The sequence below is a fragment of the Phyllopteryx taeniolatus genome, chromosome 3 (genome assembly GCF_024500385.1).
Source record: "Phyllopteryx taeniolatus isolate TA_2022b chromosome 3, UOR_Ptae_1.2, whole genome shotgun sequence".
NCBI lineage: Eukaryota > Metazoa > Chordata > Actinopteri > Syngnathiformes > Syngnathidae > Phyllopteryx > Phyllopteryx taeniolatus.
In genome coordinates, this window is record NC_084504.1 from 19,301,624 (window position 1) to 19,321,164 (window position 19,541).

At 41.1% G+C, this 19,541-nt stretch overlaps 1 protein-coding gene across 19 annotated transcripts in view; it reads right to left on the minus strand.

Annotated features, from left to right (window-relative positions):
* Nucleotides 1–2,018: 2,018 nt before the first annotated feature.
* The window catches only part of LOC133475049 (potassium channel subfamily T member 1-like), an 80,969-nt gene continuing 63,446 nt past the window's right edge, over nucleotides 2,019–19,541 (minus strand). For 6 of the 19 annotated variants that reach the window (XM_061767362.1, XM_061767363.1, XM_061767364.1 and 3 more), the window contains 10 exons: nucleotides 18,883–18,954; nucleotides 18,169–18,303; nucleotides 17,788–18,085; nucleotides 16,829–16,912; nucleotides 16,619–16,747; nucleotides 14,828–15,260; nucleotides 11,405–11,467; nucleotides 11,168–11,218; nucleotides 6,593–6,677; nucleotides 2,019–5,597 (listed from right to left, as the gene is read on the minus strand). In XM_061767362.1, coding sequence (XP_061623346.1) covers nucleotides 5,477–5,597; nucleotides 6,593–6,677; nucleotides 11,168–11,218; nucleotides 11,405–11,467; nucleotides 14,828–15,260; nucleotides 16,619–16,747; nucleotides 16,829–16,912; nucleotides 17,788–18,085; nucleotides 18,169–18,303; nucleotides 18,883–18,954 — 1,471 coding nt within the window. In that variant the 3' untranslated portion in view covers nucleotides 2,019–5,476. The remainder of the gene's footprint in view (nucleotides 5,598–6,592; nucleotides 6,678–11,167; nucleotides 11,219–11,404; nucleotides 11,468–14,827; nucleotides 15,261–16,618; nucleotides 16,748–16,828; nucleotides 16,913–17,787; nucleotides 18,086–18,168; nucleotides 18,304–18,882; nucleotides 18,955–19,541) is intronic. The other 13 variants (XM_061767366.1, XM_061767368.1, XM_061767376.1 and 10 more) reach the window with 9 other exon arrangements.

A 19,541-nucleotide genomic window follows, 5' to 3' on the forward strand; every position in this document is an offset into this window, starting at 1 on the left:
TCAAAACTATTTAGTATGGCCATCTGGCATGACTTAACCTTTTAAGTCTTGACTTAACGGTTGTACACCCTTGCTTTACTAGCACACCTTTACTTTTTTTTGGTCTTCTCCTCAGCTTCTCTCCTTCCACCAGTCAACTACAACAGCGGCTTGCCTGCCGCCTCCTGTAACCATGGTTACCAATACTCAGACAGGGCAGCTGCGTTTCTATTTCACACCTGATAACATCCACCCAGATAGTTGACCTGCATTTGATCTGCCACGAAAGGTAAGTTTAATCCCCCCCATGAGTTATTATTAAGCGTACGTCTTTGGGTTCCCTGAAAGTTGCTATATAAATCCAAGTTATTCTTAGTAGTAGCACAGTATTTCCGCAGTATCGAGGATTTGCTATCAACCAGGACTTTATTGTCCTTTACCAACTATTTCATTTCAGCATCCACATTTTCTATATACTAGTTTACATCATTACATCATAATCCAAAAGTTTACAATTAACTTTAAAGGAGACATGCATTCCCCCCACCCCACAATTACACTTTACACCCCATTGGTTGTCTTGCTGAAATTCGCCAGTTTAACAGGCTGAGCAATGGTGGAGCCTGGGCTCGAGAGGCTTCTACTTACGGAAACGTAGCCTAAAGTGTGTGAGAGCCCATAAAGAAAATAACAAAATTTCACTCGTGGAGGCAGCACTTCATACACTACACTGTGTGTATGTGGCGAAGCGGACACTTCAAACCCAAACAACTTCAGCAGTCGAACTCTAATCTATGAATCCAACAAATCTCAGTGCGGCTCTTGCTTACCTTTTAGCTCTGACAATTGCTTGAAAGGAGCTCTGGCTCTTTGTCCGTAAGTCCTGGCAGAGAAACTGCGTGGGTGTAGGTTTTTATGTAAATGATTTAAACTCAATCTGAGAACAAGATCACAAGGGTTCATCCCAACCTGACCCAGTGGGACCTTTCTGGAAACAGGGTTGCTCGACTCCCTCCTCAACTCTTGGTGTCGCTCAGGTCCACGAAGCTCAGACTGGACCAGAACCTTTGGCACTGCTCGTGTGAGGTGCAACACTTTGTTGGCCTCAATACAGGTTGGTGAAATTATTCATTGACGCTCGAAGCTGAGCATGTGACTGCTTTAATTCAGTGATGGTCATCTGATCAGAGTTAGCAAAACTGCGACTACCACTACTGCTAGTTCAACTAGAGGAGGAAACATGGCTAGCACTAACAGAATAACCCTGAATCAAAGTGTTGCTCAGAAATTGAGATCTTTGGTGTGATGTTACAGGCCTAGTTTCAGTCTTCTAAGAACTGGGGGTTCCCGGTTCTCAACAGTCCCCCGAACGGCATGCAATAACACGTTATTAACACACCTGGGAACTGTTTTAAACCATGGAAGAAAAAAAAAAAGCATAATTTTGATTAGTCTGTAGTCTGCTTTAAATTACAACCACTATTTAATCTACCACAGTGGTGCGCAAACTTTGTACACAAAGTACCACAACCAAAAAATACTTCACCATAATGTTTGACATTAAAATACATTAGCAGAGTAGTAAATATGCACAGTTTGACCATTAACACTGTGCTTGAACGTTGGAAAATACAAAAAAAACACCTAAATATGATTCAATTCAAATGTATTTCACATTGAAGTTAATTGTACCTAATGTTTAAAAGCAAAATATTTGTCAAGATTAAATGCAACTCAACTCTGTTAACAAATGCACTGCACTGGGTTAAAAAAAAAAAGGTTTAAAATACTGTAACTTTGTGCAGTGTTTGAACATTAAATTCAGTAATTCTTTCACAGAACACAGAAAGCCAGAGCTGCGATTTGAACACTGAACCTCAGAACTGTGAGGCAGACGTGTTAACCATTAGTACACCATACTACTTGTTTAGAACGTTTCTTAAAATGTGCTCCTTAAACAATGTGACACGAGAGACAACTAAAGGAATGACCAATTTGAATGGTGAATTTGTGTGTGAAATAAAAACGTCTCGATTGGACACGGCTGCATGCAGCTTTTATTTGTTGTTCACCTTCAAAGTTGACCTTCCCATTATAGGAAAAATAGTACAAAATGGATGTGGTTGAACACAAACGTGGCAGACATGACACGCAGGCTGCTGACACGTAAACAACATGCATGTTCCATTTCCATTTCAAGAAAGACTGCGTATCAAATGGCAGATTTGACATTGGCTAATGGGTACACTTATTTTGTTCTTGGCAAGCTTGTATATTAAAAAAAACAACATGCTGTTTGTTTAAAATCCCTTGAACATGCCCTTTGACAGTGGAGAAAAGTACATGTGATGTGGACCACCGTGGAATGTTTGGAGGATTTCAACTCCTCGGCTACCTCAACTTAAAAGGGCCCAATGATAAAGTTGGGCCTTTTTTAAAATACAAAAAAAAAAAAAAAAAATACAAATCAAGTGTGTTTGGTGTTCACATTTGCCTGCGATGAAAGCAAAACGTGCGAAATGTTCCCGAAGAACAACGGTACTGATGAGTTTGGAGTTTAAAGGGTCATGCCGTAAATATTCTTTTAGTGCAAAAATAGTCGTCTTTCGCCTCTCATTGTAGGGGAAACGAGCGCACATATAAAGTTATGTACACCGATGAAGGAAACAATCATATCTGAGACCTTGAGAGTGGATCATCACGATAAATAAACAAACCTTATGTCCTCAGTCAGTCATAATTCAAGTTGAATAAAGGAATTAAGAGCCTGACCGGACTAACAACACTGGTATTTTTGACAGGCAAGATTAATGCAAAGACAAGGCGGACAATTTTCTTTTAAACATTTGACATTTACAAGTCACACGAATGGCAGGCTGGATCTGCAAACGAACAAGCTACATGGGTGTTTTACCAGGGGAAATAAACAGCAATTTTGGGATTTGTGTTTAAGACTGATAAATATGTTTGACTTTTTTTTTTTTTTTTTTTTTTTTAATTATGGTGGAACCTCAAAAGCCAGAAATTTTCCTATCCCCGACTGCAGTTCAGCTCCAGTTTGAGAAGCTTTACGGCCTTCGCACTGCTCCAGCGTGTAGCGTCATTTGCGCTCTCTACTGTATGGCGAGTTTCTTGAAACAGCATCTGTTGTTTACAAACCCCGCAGCAGAAAGCGGTGCTACTATCACCACGGATTCAAACTCAAAACTCTTAGAGCAGGCGTTTGCGCAAAGCATGGGAAAGTTGTTGGTCACCATATTCTGCTTGAAGCCTGCAATCAACCTGAAGTCAGTCTATGTAAAGTTTGATCTCATCTGCTGAATGGAGCTTTTGTTGATGTCGAGCTCCAGTGCAGCCCCTCCGGATACTCTCCCTGGCTCTGCGCGAGCGCCTGCTCGAAGAGTTCAGTGTTTTCCAAAACTGATCCTGTTCAGAGAAACTTGGCATTAATAGCGTAACCTGTACTAAGAGTCACATCATAAAGCTTCTAAAACTGGCACTTTCCAATGTTTATGACTGACATGTCATGTATGATAAGAAAAAAAATGATGCCAAAAAGTTGGCCAGGCTCTGATATCCCCAAAACTGCATGACAAATGGCACATAGTGTACAAAAAAGTATTTACATTTATAAATAATGGCACAAACAGCAGATCATTTGAGGACACTTAAAAAGAAACATAATACCGTTCTCAGCAGAGCAAAAAATATGTTTAGAAACACTTAAAAAAAACACACACACACACACACGATGGCTGATAAGCGCCACTTAGTAAAAAGTCTTTCCCTCAGACGTGTGTGCATTCTGATCGCCAGCGGGGGCGCTGAGAGAGTCCCGTAAACATTTCCAGTGATTCAACGCCGCTCCCGTCGGGGGTCCGATACAGCGGGTTGTTGCCAAGGTGACCGCTCAGTCACCATTTAACCAAGTCATGGGGACAGCCCACCACCCTGCCATGATGACCACTTTTTTGACAGTCAATTGCGCCCCCTACAGAGAGGAGGTGTAAGACGCTTGTGCTCCTAAATGAAAATGTTTACTACTAAGCAATGTAATACAAGGAGTTCTAATACAAAGATTCGTAGGAACCACATGAGTGTTGCGATCTTGTGAATTAAAATGTCGGCTGCCCCACAAACACAAGGCCACAAAGTGTGCGTGTGCACTCTAAATCTATTATATAATGCTGACATTTAACTTCATGTCAGCAATATTGGGCTTTTGGGGAAAATTTTACGATAAACTGTATTAACTGTAACCTTTACAGGTGATTTGACCATCTTCAAACTTTTGTGTTGCCAGCAAAATTGCACTTTAGACATTCCGCCACTCGGCGGTGGCAGAAAAGTTCAACATCGGGCCGCCATCAGTTCGCACAGTTACCGCCAGTGACAGAAGAGAGATGTTGTTTTCTGTGCTCGCATTTTCCGTTTGTTTTGTACAGGTACTTTACCAGATGTCTTTTTTCAATACCTGGGCCCAAAGAAAAGGGAGTGCTCAGAAGAAGTGGATGAGACCCATTGAATCAAAGCTTGAAGTCATCGGAAATCGTTTAATTTGTTCAGTGACCAAGTTCATAATTTAACTCACTCTTATCTCAAATCACCTTTCTCCATTGAAATGAATGAAAATGCCATTATTTTTTTCCAGCCTCCCCAAAACACAGCAACAATAGAATGTAAATAAATTTGAACAGTTTTTTTGACTGTTTTGCTTCAATTCAATGGACATTGTGCCGCTCCTTATGGTGTGCATTCCTTGGCTACAAGGGTACAGTATAATACAGACATACCAATATACTGTACATGGAGACGGTCTCAGCACCTCAGAAAGTTGCAGCAATAGATGTTCTTCGCAGAGGATAAAGAATACATGCATGTGAGTATTGTTATCTCTGTGTCTTGCTTCACAGTTTCAGGTGGTTGCTTTAAATACAGGTAATGTAATTTTCTTTGTTTAGTTTGACAGTATACCTCAATTGGGAGTGGATTAAAAAGTTTGAAGTCTTGAAGAAGAATTGTTCACTATCTGCCAAACTGCTGCTTGTGTTGTTGTATCTCGAAAAACTCCTAACTCAGTCAGGGAACTCTTATCTCAAGGCACCACTGTATTTCAGTTACGAGCATGGTCACAGAAAAAATTGAACTCATAGGTCAAGATATCACTAGTGCATTTTAGGTTCATCCTAAAATTGAAGAAAGTCCAATATCCCTAACTTTTTGTGAGTTATTGTATGTAAGGAACATTTTATAACAGTTCCGCTGAGGTTTTACTTGTTTTTAATAATAGCACGGTGGGCCAGATTAAATGCCGTACCCATTTCCCACAAGCCCTCGGTTGCCCACCGCTGCTATCCTCCAGTGTTAGTCAGCTATGTGAGGTGTGTTATTGACGCGTGACGATGATGAGGCACTCTTCATGCATCCTCTCGCAGCGGCGGCTCAGTGGAAACGCACAGCAAACGTCAGGCTGCTTTGTGTGTGTTTGTCGGGGGGCTTATAGGTGCGTCTCATCTCTGGTTTCTGTGACAAAGTGCGTCTGGTTCCGAGTGCTCAGACTCTGAGCCACTTGGGACTCCTCGGGCATGTGCGCCAGCGGGTCAGACCGGATGATGTACCTGAAAGAAAGCAGTTTGGCATGGGTTCATAAAGCTAAATGAAGACACACTGAGCTGAGATTCAAACCCAGAACCTCTGAACTGTGAGGCAGATGTGCTAACTACTAGTCCAAAGTGCTGCGGGACAAGTGTTTATCCTGGTGAAAGTGGAACCGCTAATTTTTGGGGGAAATTCAGCCCCCAAAGACATACATTATATGATTACAAAAAGAAAAAAAAAAAACTCAAAAATCAACCATTGTGGTCGACTTCCTGAGACCTTTTGTCCTTCAAAACAATTTTTTTTCTGATCGTGACCAAATTTGAACCATGTATAGCAGACAGAAGGATGACGCGTAATTGTAAGAATTTTTAGGTTTTCCTCACTTACATGGCAGCCAAATTTGATGAGTCACCACAAAACATGCATCAATCTATAGTCTCTAATGTAGCAGTGATTCTCAAAGTATGGTACACAGGCTTCCTCTAATAGGACGCGAAAGAATTGGCAAAACTAAATGTTTGAACTTTGCTGAAATGTACAGTGGCTCTAACTTTTTTTTATCCACTACATTCAGTTATATTTAACTTTTAAGTTACATAGATTAGCATCAATAAATGAAAAAAAACCATTCAAATAAAGTGCTTACATTCAGAATAAGTCTGAAAAAAACTAACAAAATACCGATAATACTTAATGTTTTGATCATATGTGTAGAAGCAAAATCATGCATTGTAAAAATGCATTATACATAGGTAGAAGGGTTTTTCCGAATTTTGAGGGCAACTTTGGGGGGTGCGTATTATACATGGGTGCGCATTATACATGAGCAATTACGGTATTTATACTTTGTTACTTCCTACCACTGCTAATTAATAGCCAACCTGTACGTAACCTAATGTCAGAGGTTTGTTCAAGAACATCAGTGAACAAACAGCAATACCAAGTCAAAGCAAGACATCATCCTTTCACCCAAATGAAGTGTAAAAGTCAAAAGCACTTGTTGCTTTCTTACACGATGTCGTTGAGCTCCAGCATGGTGTCCGGAGGAGGGTTGATGAGGACGTAGGACAGCGTGTTCTGGTGGTCGTTCATCTCGTCTGTGAAGAGACACCCGGGAGAGATTTCAGCGTGGCTCCGGAGGGGGGCCCTTTGCCCCGGCCTTGTCCCCTCACGACAACGGTACTGCTCATTTGCAACCAGTCACACGACAGGAAAGAAATCCGCGTGCCAACATAGTGAGTTAATGCTCTGCCATTGACATCTAAGGAATATTCTCTAAGAATTGTTATACTTTACAGTATCACAAAAAAATTCAACATATTTTAAGTATTTGTTATTTATTTTAAGTACTTTTATTAATATTAGAGCAGAAAATTACAGCATGTAAGAAAATTATAGATATCATTTTCCGATGTATGTTTACAGTCGGTCAGGCCATTCGGAATTGGGAAAGACGGCCTTTTGCCTCGATTATGTAAAATTCTATGACGAATTAATTTCTATTAATTTCCTAAAGATGTATTATTCATTTTTCCAACAGGTTTATTGCATTGTATTAATTTTGTATTGGGCTTATTCTTACACAGTATGAAAATTGTGCATGTTTTTTAATTGCTTTACTGGAGTGGAAGGAGTTTTGCCATTTTGACATGTGTCAAGTGGGTTCCACGTGTCTCCATGACAACCCACCTGCGTGTGGCTCTTAACAAAGAAAAAGGGGGAGGGGATTGAGGGGCCAGGAGGGAGAAAAGGGCCAAGCGTTACTGACGGACACTGTTACGCGGATTGGAGGGGAGGGGATGGGGGAGAGGGTACCAGAGGCGCATGCGCAGCTTCAAACATGCAGATAGCATCTGTAGCCGCACATCATCACCATCATCATCATCTTTATTCCACGCTGGACCCGACTCCAGCTGGTGAGGCAGGAGGTTGCCATGCCGACAGACACTCAGACCCACGACCGACACAAACACACGCTCGCACGCACGCACATGGAGAGGACATGCTCCAGCATCCGTCAAGACTGAACCAAACGTGTAGAGCGGCTCAAACCACAAGCTAGCGGAGCAGAACGCATCTTGAGTGCAAGCGTGGAAGACGCCGTCCGTCTTGGACACGAGTGTTTCACCTTACTGAGACTGACACGCGCCACCAGCCACAACATTAGGTACATTTGTAAAATATACTGCACTGGAACTTCTACATTTGAGTCAAATAAAAAAAAGGACCCAAATTCCGACCCCAAAATCGTGTGCGTCGCTGAAAAGTGTGGGTGTCATAAAGTGACACCCACAGGTCCGATGAGTGCGACCCCCCTGGCGACAACTACTAATACAGTCATGCCTTAAAATACAGGTTTCATTTGTTCCATGACCCCGCTCTTAACTCAAAACACTTGCATCTCAAATCATCTTTCCCCACTGAATTGAATGGAAATGAAATTTATCTGTTCCAGCCTCCCCAAAAAAAAGCCAGTATTTTTTTTTGTAATGTGTTGTTTTTAAAGAAAATAGCACTCTAGAATATTTACTTTATAAAACATTTAAATAGGATATTTATTACATAGGATATTTGAAAGGAGTCTCGCTGACTCTATTTATTTGAACATACCCATTTTGTTTCACAAGCTTCGCTTTTTCGTCCACAGACACATTATAAATTATGAATATAGTTAAGTATTGATGTAAAACCCAATATTTGATGCTTTATAAACGGCAGTTATTTGGCTTGGGTCGGTGTGTCGCTTGCATGAAAAAATGGGAAAGCTTGTGTGGATTTTGATTGACTGTAAGCTGCGACGTTGCGATGGGGTGCGCCGGCGATTAAAATTTTGTATTGCGGCAAAAACAGTGACCGACTGATCGGCCACTCGTGAAGACAGTTGCCAAACTATGCACATTGCGCGACACTTTAGTCGGGTTCGGCCCTATCGCTCGGTGTGCGGCCGCCTTTAAAGAATTATAACCAGGGCTTGACAGTAACTTCTTTGGTCACCAGTTACTAGTTACTAGCTAGCTACTCAGCATTTTAACAAGCCACAACTCAATATTTATTCCCAGGGGTGCTAATCAAACTTTTTCCCAATTGAAATACATTTGTCAATGTGGGGGTGGGCGGTGCGGATTGCTGACATAAATTTTTCCCGACCAGCCCCACCCGCATTTGGCAGGTGTTAAGCCCTGTCAAGCCCTGGTTGTAACATAGCGACTGTCGATGGTATTCGTATGTTGTTTTGCATTGTCTGTTAGCATTAAGCTAGCAAAATGCAAAGTTGTGTGGTTGTTTTAAACGCACAATGTCTAACTCTCCTTGTTTTATGTTTAGTGTGACAGTAAACTTATTAATAAGTTAATAATATAATTTAAAGAGATTGAAATTGTTCAGTACCTGTCCAACTGCTGCTTGTTGTGAGGTGAGTTGAGTGTATTTTCCATATAGTGATCGAATCTTGACTTTTTACTTGCAAGTCAAACCCCCCCAAAAAAATATATGATCCGAACAACATCTCGTGTCATCTGAGCAGCAGCTCGTATCTCAGAAACTCTTTTTCTTTTCCAGTTAAAATGTGTCAACTTAATACAGGTCACTCTTGTTTTGGTTCTGAATAAGGAGATGGGATTTGGCTGTTGCTCGCTGCAGTGGCGGATCTATTCTAGTAGGATAGAGGACCACCCAAAAATCCTAAAATATTGGATTCATCACCTTTAACGGAAAGCTATGACCGCACCTTTTTCAAAATAGTCATAACATATACTGTATAATTGTTCAAAGGATTGTTTTACCCACCCTCTTGCCCGAAGTCAGCTGGGACAGGCTCCAGCTCACCTGTGACCCTAACGAGGACAAGTGCTATAGAAAATAGAAGGATGGTACATTGACTACATTGCAAGCTGTATGACGTGTAAGTGATGTATGTCTGCGGTCAGTGTGTGTGTGTGTGTGTGTGTGTGTGTGAGAGAGAGAGATCCAAGATGGGCGCCTCCATTCACAGACAATCATGCGTTCTGCTCCTGTCGAGAAGCCAAACAGACGCCCTGCGGGACTCCAGCTTTTTCTTTTCTTTTTTTTGGGATGCCACCTCACTTACGTGTGCACGATGCAGAGAAGGCCAGAGAGAGAGAGAGAGAGAGAGAAAACGAGAGAGTGACAGGAGAGCGAGAGACTGGTTGCTGATCTAACTATGAGGAGCAGTCAAGGACATGTCAGGATTAGTTATCCAACACACCACCGCTTTCACACGCACTACTGAAACATGTTTTTTTTTAGTATATTAGGAGGGCAATTCCATATTATGTGTGTGATGTGTTTCAGTGGTATTTGAGAGAGAATATCAATGTGTGTGAGTAAAAAAATAAAAATTGTGCGTGCGTGAGCAAATTTTCTTCCAGTAGTGCATGTGAGAGCATTTCAGAAGTGTGTGTCAGTGTAAAACATGTGAGTGTTTCATTAGTGTGCATGTTTTAGTAATGTGAGTGAGGAAAAAAAAAATGGGTGTGAGAGTGTTTTAGTAGTGCATCTGAACAAAATGTTTTTAAAAGTAGTATGTGTGAGAGCATTTCAGTAGTGGCTGTAAGAGCGTGTGAGTGTATATGTATTTGAGGGCTTATCAGTAGTGTGTCAGCGAAAAAGTCATTTGCATATGTGAGAACACTGTGAGACGATTTTACTGTAGTAGTGTCAGAACATTTTAGTAGTCTGTGTACTGCAAGCATTTTTTCAGTAGTGAGTGATAAGTGTTTCTGTAGTGACTGAGACTGTTTCAGTAGTGTGTTTGAGAGACAACAAACTCAGTAACAGAAGTGTTTTAGTAGTTAACGTGAGTGAAAAAAAGAATAGGAGTGTGTGTGTGAGTTTTTCAGTAAAGTGTGTCATGGCTTTTTGGTAACGTGTGTTTGTGTGTGTGTGTGTGTATGTGAGCGAAAAAATGTCCAGTAGTATGTGTGAGAGTGTATGTGAGCATAACAAAAATTCTGTAGTGCATGTGAGAGCATTTCAGTAGTGTGTGCCAGCAAAAAGATGTCAGTATTGTGTGTGAGAACATTTTACTAGTGTGTGCGTCAGTGTAAAAAAAATGTATTGTCTAGAATGTTGCAGTAGTAAGTGTGAGAGTGTTTCAGTAGCATGTCTGGTTAAAAAAAAAATATATATATTTTTTTAAATCAGTCGTGTATGAGAGCATTACAGGTTAGTGCGAGGGTGTTTTAAAAAAAAATTCAACAGTGAGTCTGAGTGAAAAACATTTTCAGTATTTGTGAGAGCGATTCAGAAGTGGATTTGAGTTTTCCAGGTGTGTCCCAGCAAAAAAAAAAAAAAAAAAAAAAAAAAAAGTCAGTACTGTGAGTGGAGAGTGTATTGGTAGTGTGTGCCAGTGGGAAAAAAAAACAAAAAAAACCTGCAGTGTGCATGTGAGCCTTTCAGCAGTGTATGAAAGCATTTTGGTGGTTCATGTGAGAGCCTTTCAGTAGTGTGACCCTGTAACCATGTCCCTGCTGGTCCCTCATTTTTAAACACTCATCCTCACTGGACACACAAACCCACACGTACACTCTCACACATGCAGTACAATAGAGTGGATGGACCCGCTAACCTGACGGCCGGGTCCCGTCTGTATACGGCTGCTCTGATATGTCCTGCAACTCTGAGCAACGGTATTCACGGTTAACTTCACCACACTGTGTGAAGGTGAAACACACACATCTCGTAGAAAGGAGGATGCTGGTGAAAGGAGGAGGCTCCTTTCGCCCACATGTCACCACTCACACACTGCACACACCAGTTGGACAAATGCGCGCGCGCACACACACAACACACACACACACATTACCTTGCAAATATCCTAGATTTACTCGATTCATGACATCGCTTGCAGTGAGATTAGAAACATCCTCTACAAGCCAAAAGGGGGGGGGGGGGGGGGGGGAGAGAAGAATCAGAGAGAAAGAGAAGGAGGAGGAGAGGAAATAGAAAGAAAAATCAGGCAGGCAGCGAATGCATTTGCACTTTGATCAAAAGAAATGTTCAAAAGGTGAGAAGATGCAAGAAAAAAATAAGTGAGAAGAAGCCATGCGTTAGTGTGCACAGAATCACTTCCAAATGAATCATCTGTCGTCGATGCTCACTCAGAAGGTCTGGAGCGTTTGGGCTTGTCCCTGGAAGCAGTGTGATTGACACAGTACACAAGATTCAGCCAGCGCAATACATCTGGACCATGTTTCTGTTTTTTCTTTTTCTTTTCTTTTCTTTTCTTTTTTCCAACCTTCTTTTTGTTTTGGAAGCATGACTTGACAACAAGTGAAAATGGATGCAGCAGAGGTCAAGTGAATAGAGAGGCGTGATGCATTCACATGTTGCAGGGTTTCTGCAGGTAACAGCAACTATGAACCATTTATTCTACATACGAGGTTAGTTCTCAAATGTGTTATTTGCGCGTCAAATTGACCCATATGAAATTTCTTACGTTAAAAAAATGGTTACGTTCACATATTTGCAATGAAATTGTTATTAATGGAGTTAATGACATGATTTCTCAGTTTCTGACACTTTTGGATAATTAAACATGCCCTGGATCAAAGTGACTATATTGACAAAAGTATTCGCTCACCTGCCTTGACTCACATATTATTTTAAGTTTATAACCTAGTAACCTACTTACCGCAAATCAGTTTAAAGACTTGTGTTAAAAATAGTTTTCATTAACATTTTATAAGATTTTGTTCAAAAAAATGTAACAATAAATAAAAATACAGACAATATTTTTATTTCATACTTATTTAATACTTAATATTTTTAGGTGTCTTGGTTACTTTAAATTAACCTGGTTAGTTTTTATTGGCTTTTATTGTAAATTATTCTGTTGATAAAAAGGTTATAATTAGTAGAATAATTTTGGTTTGCTAAAAGTTTTTTTCCCCCATTCGCGTAAATGGCAATAAATGTATGCCTCTCGAGTTCGTTATCATTTAATATGTACAGCAAATGTCAATCTTATGGCATGTAATACAGTGTTGCCTTGCTATTGGTGATGAGGACTAAGCTCTGCCGAGAAAAGTGAAAACTGTGACTAACAGATACCCACAGGATAGTGGCAAAGCACTGTTTTTTCTTTATGACTAGTTTTTGGCCTGACTAAATGAAGCTCCTCTCCTCACTTCAACCTGGATGGACCCGTGGAAACCCTGAGTAGGCATGATCTTGATGATGTGTGGCATATGACTGCATACGTTTTTTTTTTTTTTTGTAGTAAATGGTGGTTGATAGGATTGATGCGGGACTGCATGGGCTTAATGTTGATGCGTATAATGACCATCTGCGTGTTGTGTACCATGAAGACACGTGGCGGCATGTCCCAAAAGGTCATGAGGTGAGACAAATGACACAAATACAGATTGGAGTTCATTGAAAATAGACAAAAATAAGGATATTGGTTAATGCTACTGTGGGTGGAGCCAACGTTTACTCTTCACCACGTTTATTAATAATTAATTAATACGTATGTTCCTGCTTCAGTGGCTTTTTTACTTTAGGGTGTAATAGGATTTCCATAGCTCCTGATGTGACAAATCTAAATGAGATGAGTTACTCAACATACAGTAAGCAGTTTACTCTGTCAGTTTTACTGTGTATCTTAAGGAAGCAACATTTAATACTTTTTTTTTTAAAGGCAACTTCCATTAAATTTAAGACCTCTCCTTCACTAAATTTGACAGCTAGGTGCAGGTGATCTGGGCTCAGTGTTATATCACAATACGGTCGTCCCTTGCTATATCGCGTTCCACTTCGTGCAGGTTCAGTCCATCACAGATTATTTTTATTGTACAGTACAGTAAAGTTACTGAACTGCACATGTCAGGTAAAGTAAACATTGTGAGCCAATTGAAATTAGCATAGCACTGCTAGTTAGAAAGAATGGTAATCCATAACAGGTGGTATAGACAGGGGAGTATGGTAAACAGCCGCTGGTGCGCTTTCAATTTCTTTACTAAAATAAAGTCAAAATCACATTCTCATCACACCTGCCGGTAGCCTCAGCTGACACCGTCACTGTACACCACAGGGGCTAAAAACTTTAAGGCAGGAAATTGCCAGCCAATAGTAAATTCTCATATGTCCACATTCACAGTCATATTTACTATGGGGAAGAATGTGTAGACGGTGATTCCAAGGGGATATATAAAATATTACCTGCACCTCAAATGGATATACTGTATTATTTATTGATAATGAAGAGTATGCATGAAACTTAATATATAAATAAAACCATAAATTCTTGGTTGCTACTTTGCAGATTTTGTCTGCCTGCAGGGGGTGGTTTGGAACGTAACCCCCACGATAATTGAGGGATTACTGTATTTTAGGACATTTTGCAATACTGCATCCATTTTCTATAGCGGTTGTCCTTACGAGGGTTGCGGGTGGGCTTGAGCCTATCCCATCTGACTTTGGCAAGAGGCAGCATACACTCTGGACTGGTTCGCCAGCCAATGGCAGGGCACATATAGACAACCATTCACTTTCACATTCACATCTATGGGCAAATTAGATTATTCAGTGCACCTAACAAGCATTCTTTTTATTTCAGAGAAAACCCATGCAAGTATGGGGAGAACATGCAAACTCCACACAGGAAGGCCCAGATTAAAGCGCTGAACTTCAGAAATATGTGCAGAAGCGCTACCCAGTCGTCACCATCCTGGCCCTATTATTATTCTATTATCCTAATTTATTTGTGGGGAAAATAAAAATATTATATTATTTCATATTATGTTAATTTAACTAGCTTGTACAAATAAAGGCCTCTCTCTAAATGAATGCATTACCCTGACAGGCCTCTAATACTCAATTGGGTAAGTAAACATCCCAAGGACTACCGTTGATATTATATTTTTGATTATTGAGAATAATTTCAAATGAAAGCTTTCATTTTGTAAAGTCAAATATGAGACTTTTTAAGTTTTCTCTGGATTCCTATTTACAGACTCAACCTCACAATATCAATAATTTCCTTCAATTTGAGCTGTTTTGACTCCACCCTCTGAGATCAAACTCAGTTTTCTCCCGAACTAAAACTCCAATCTGGTAAGAAAATCTGTGCATTTTCCTGATTGAGAATTATGATGAAATGGTGAATAATTTAGTAGTCGGAAACAAAATCAACACCATGCAGTAAATAGTGCATGTTTGCAGAACGAACGACATTAGATCAAATAACGTGAAGTATTCCTACAGTGCAAGCGGTGGTTTCACTGACCGTATCCAACGGTGGGCAGGCCCAGGTGCTTCATGCGGTTCTTGACCAGCTCGGACAGCTCCTGGCGCTCGGAGCGGCGGTACAGGTTGAGGCGCTGCTGCGAGATGCGCTCGGCCCGGCTGGATGGCTTGTTGGTGTTCTTTCGGCTCAGGCGCCGCGCCCATTGCATGCTCTTCTTCCTCAGCAGCGGGTGCTCCGACTGCTCGCTGGCGCTGGAGTTCCGGTGCGCTGTCTTCTCCTTCCACGATTCCTTGCGGTCGCGGTGCTCCTCATCCTGCTCCACGTTGATGGACACCTGAGACTGGGATGGAAAAGAACCTCTTCGAACGCTACTATGGGATCCAGCTAATGGCCATGTTGCATTTCTTGTACACTTCGAGCAGGGTGGGACGGGCTGACAGGCCAATCTTACCTGAACGTAACTGTCCTTGCACTGAACCAAGAGGACAAACACACATCCAAACAAAAGGAAAGATGGGTGCATTCAAAGCAAAGCAAAATCATTCAAGGAAATGAAATAAAACAATACCTGTGAATAATAAATACACAACTCCCAAAAGGTTAGGGATAGGGGGCTTGAAATTTCAGCATGTACCTAAAATGCATTATAACTTTTACAAGTTAACTTAATTTAAGCGGCACGGTGAGCCACTGGTTAGAGCGTCTGCCTCACAGTTCTGGGGACGCGGGTTCAATCCCCGGCCTCGCCTGTGTGGAGTTTGCATGTTCTCCCCGTGCCTGTGTGGGTTTTCTCTGGGCACAGCGGTTTCCTCCCACATCCCAAAAACATGCATTAATTGGAGACTCTAAATTACCCGTAGGTGTGAAGGGGAGTGCGAATGATTGTTTGTTTGTATGTGCCCTGCGATTGGCTGGCAACCAGTTCAGGGTGTACCCCGCCTCCTGCCCGATGATAGCTGGAATAGGCTCCAACACGCCCGCGACCCTAGTGAGGAGAAGTGGCTCAGAAAATGGATGGATGGATGGAACTTAATTTAACTCATTGCACATGCACTAACAAAGCTGAACAGCAAAATTCACAACAGGTGTTTGATCCATGCACATTTCCAAGGGTGTCTATTTGTATTCCTTTCTGTGACTCTTCCAGTCTCTCTGTTTGTCTAAGTTAAGAGAAAATCAATTTAAATTCACCTGCAAATGTTATAATGAAGATGCCACAAGATGGCGGCAAATCACTTCAAATGAAGAGGCTCATAAAGCATCACTTCTTTTAGAATGTACACAATCATGAGCCCATGTTACATAAATGACTGTTTTCAATATTTAAATTTTTTTAACGCATACAAACCACCTACACGCGACTCATTAACAGTATTAGCTCGGATACCAGCCTAAGTAACACACTAGCACAAAGTGACTTCACATCACACATGGGGAAACAAATATGTGCACCACACAAATGGTATTAAGTAATTGAACTCCCTTTTTGACGTACATAAAATAATAAATGATTGGGAATTCAGGCAAAATGTAACAGCAAAGTTACAGGCTGTTCGTGGCTGCATCAGAAGAGAAGCAGGTGCTAAAAAAAAACACTGCGAAAATGCAAATTTGCAAATGGCGAACAGCAGTGTAGTGCATTTTAGGTTCACCTTAAAATTTCCCTAACTTTTTGTGAGCAGAGTATGTTGTATTTACTGTATTGGATTTGGCAAGCAATATTGCGTTGACTTTGTATATTTTTGGACAGAAATTAATTTTCTTTTTTGCAAGGGATGACAGCCAAAGCAAAAAAAACAGCAATCGGGTATCGTATCGTAGCCAACTTGCCTCGGATGTGGAGAACATGTGGGACTCGGTGCGGTAGATCCCGATGGGGATCTCGGCGCTGGAGGAACAGAGTTTTTGGAAGAGTCTGCCGTACGTTCTGATCCACAGGTCCTCCTCTGTGATCTTCATCTGAAGGTGTTTGGAGAGAGCAGAGTCACCGCAGGGTACCCATAAATCATCATTTTAGGAGTTTGTGGTAGTTGTACGTACAACGCACAGATACCCGGAACCCGGTGTCGTGTCCAGACCAAGAAGAAGTCTGGCGATCGCTATCATGTAGTCCTTCACAAATGACTGTCAAAGCAGAGGCAAAGGAATAGAAAATAAATATAGAAATAGTATACATAGTATATAACATTGACATAGGACGTAGGAAGCTGAACTGTCCGCCAGCCAGTTCGCCGGACAAACAAACATTCACACGTTTGACAATTTAGAGCAGGTTTGTCCAAAACCTTTATTCTAAGGGCTGCCTAAAAAAAACATAATGGGATGCAAGGACCACTTTGACATTCTTCACCTTTAATTTATTTAACATGCTTTTTTTGTCTTGAGTTTGTTGTCACATTTCTGTCGGGCCAACTATACATCCCTCGTGCACTCACTGTAGTAGTCTCGCCACGCTGCTGTCTGTTGTTGACTCATGTGCCTGAGTAGCATCTGCAACATTTGCACAATCGACGTTGTCCCAGATTACCGCACTACTAGTCACTTTAAACTGCATACATTTCTTGAAGTCTCAGCGCCCTTTGCACAATGGTCATTGCACCGGACTATTGTTCTATTAGTCATTTCAAATGCTCTAATTGCTACAGGACTCTGCATCTTTTTGCACAACTGTCAAAAAAACCACAAATATTTTGTACCGGCATTACCAGATTACCAGTGGCTGTAAATTTCAAAATAAGAGCAATTAAATAATAAAGTATTACATGTCCAGATAAAGTGCTTAACCTCAGAATAATTCTTTGAAAAAATACTTCATGTTTTGATTATATGGGTAGAAGCAAAATCATGCATTGTAAAAATGCATTATACCTAGGTAGAAGGGTTTTCCAGAATTTTGAGATCACCTTTGGGAGTGCGTATTATACATGGGTGCGCATTTTACTTGAGGAATTACGGTAACATGCAGTGGAAAAGGGGCAGGCGTTGTATTGTTGTCCCACCTGGTAAAGCAGCGTATCCAGCATGCTGATACTGAACACTCTGCCTGCTGCAAATGGCAACCGGAACATGAAGGCCAGATTGGAGCCCTTATCTCGTTCTATCTGGAAAAATAAAGGCCAAAATGAGATTATACTAAAGTGTGTCTGGATTTTTTTTGTAGTCCTGTTACTATTTGGCTTGCTCACCTTCTCCAGTTTGGACAGAGCGAGCGAGTAGCAGTCCTTGGCTCTGAACTGCATGAACCTCATATTGGATGGATGCGTGAGCTCAGTGATGATGCTGAGGCTCGGAAACAGTCTGACAACAGCGGATCACATAAATGAAGCGAGGCAGTGTGGAATAAAATTGATATATTGAACATTTCTTTCCTTTTCTGCTACCTGAACATAGTCTGGACATTGACTATGGTCTTGGCATCAGCCATGTAGTCCTCCTCGGCACTCATGGTGCTCTCCTTGTCCACAACCACCAAGTTGTCAGCGTAGATGATTCCACACTGCAGCAGATTGTCCAGGCTGGTCCATTAAAACAACAGAGAAACACATTTTCCACAGAACTTTACTATAAGAGTGAAGTCTTAACCGTATGAGAAAGAGTAATAATTTTGAAGAAAATCCGCTGTTCTTTGAATGTGACTTTTTTCCCCTCATCATTTTACAACCTTTTTTTTCAGAAAAATTACCACGCAGTTCTCGCAATATTACAAATTTATTCTTGTAATTATACAACATAAATGATTCTTGTACTATTAACCCCCCCCAGTAATATTACAATTTTATTATCCTACTATTATGACTATATTTTCATTAGTTACAGCCTTACTTTTTATGTAGCGTTTTGACTTAATTATCAATTGTATTTTAATTGTATTTTAATTTGAGATGAATAGTCTAATAAAGTCGAATTGTAAGGTGTAAAAAGTTAGCATTGCCCTATCTCACAAAGTGTGTTTGAATGTCACGGTTGAAAAAGTCAGTGATTTATGGTCATCATTAGCTAATGTGAGGATGGAGATTTTGCCTAAAAGGATGAAACACACCCTACTTTTGTCGACATCATGGTCGAATGAGTGTGACCGTGACTCCACCACATACTTATCGATGGTGCCGGCCATGAAGTAGACCATCGGGAAGCAGCAAATGGCCTCTAAGAAGTGGTTGTCTGGCCTGTGGGAAACAGGAAACATCACTGTTTAGCAAGCCGCATAGATCATGGCTCACTTCTGGAGAAGGCCAGGGAGAGATCATTATAGGAGTAACTTCCTGAAATATAGTTGGTGGGATGGGAGTAGCTCATTTGTTGGCAACCTATACATGCATTTTATTTATTACAGTGAACTTGATGGATATTCGCAGTGGATAGGATAGAACAGCAAACAATTGTTTATAATTGCCTATAGATGCCACAAAATAGTGCTAAAATACTACTTTTGACAAAATTAAGCTCCTCAATTCACTTCAACATACAGTAGTTCCTTGGGACCAAGATGCTGGCAAAGCACTAATTTTGTCTAAATGAAGATCTTCAACTCACTTAAACATTGTTCCTTGGCACTAAGATGCCGGCAAAGCCCTATCCATCCATCCATCCATTTTCTACCGCTTATCCGAGGTCGGGTCGCGGGGGCAGTAGCTTTAGCAGGGACGCCCAGACTTCCCTCTTCCCAGCCACTTCATCCAGCTCTTCCTGGGGGATCCCAAGGCGTTCCCAGGCCAGCCGAAGGATGTAGTCTCTCCAGGGTGTCCTGGGTCGT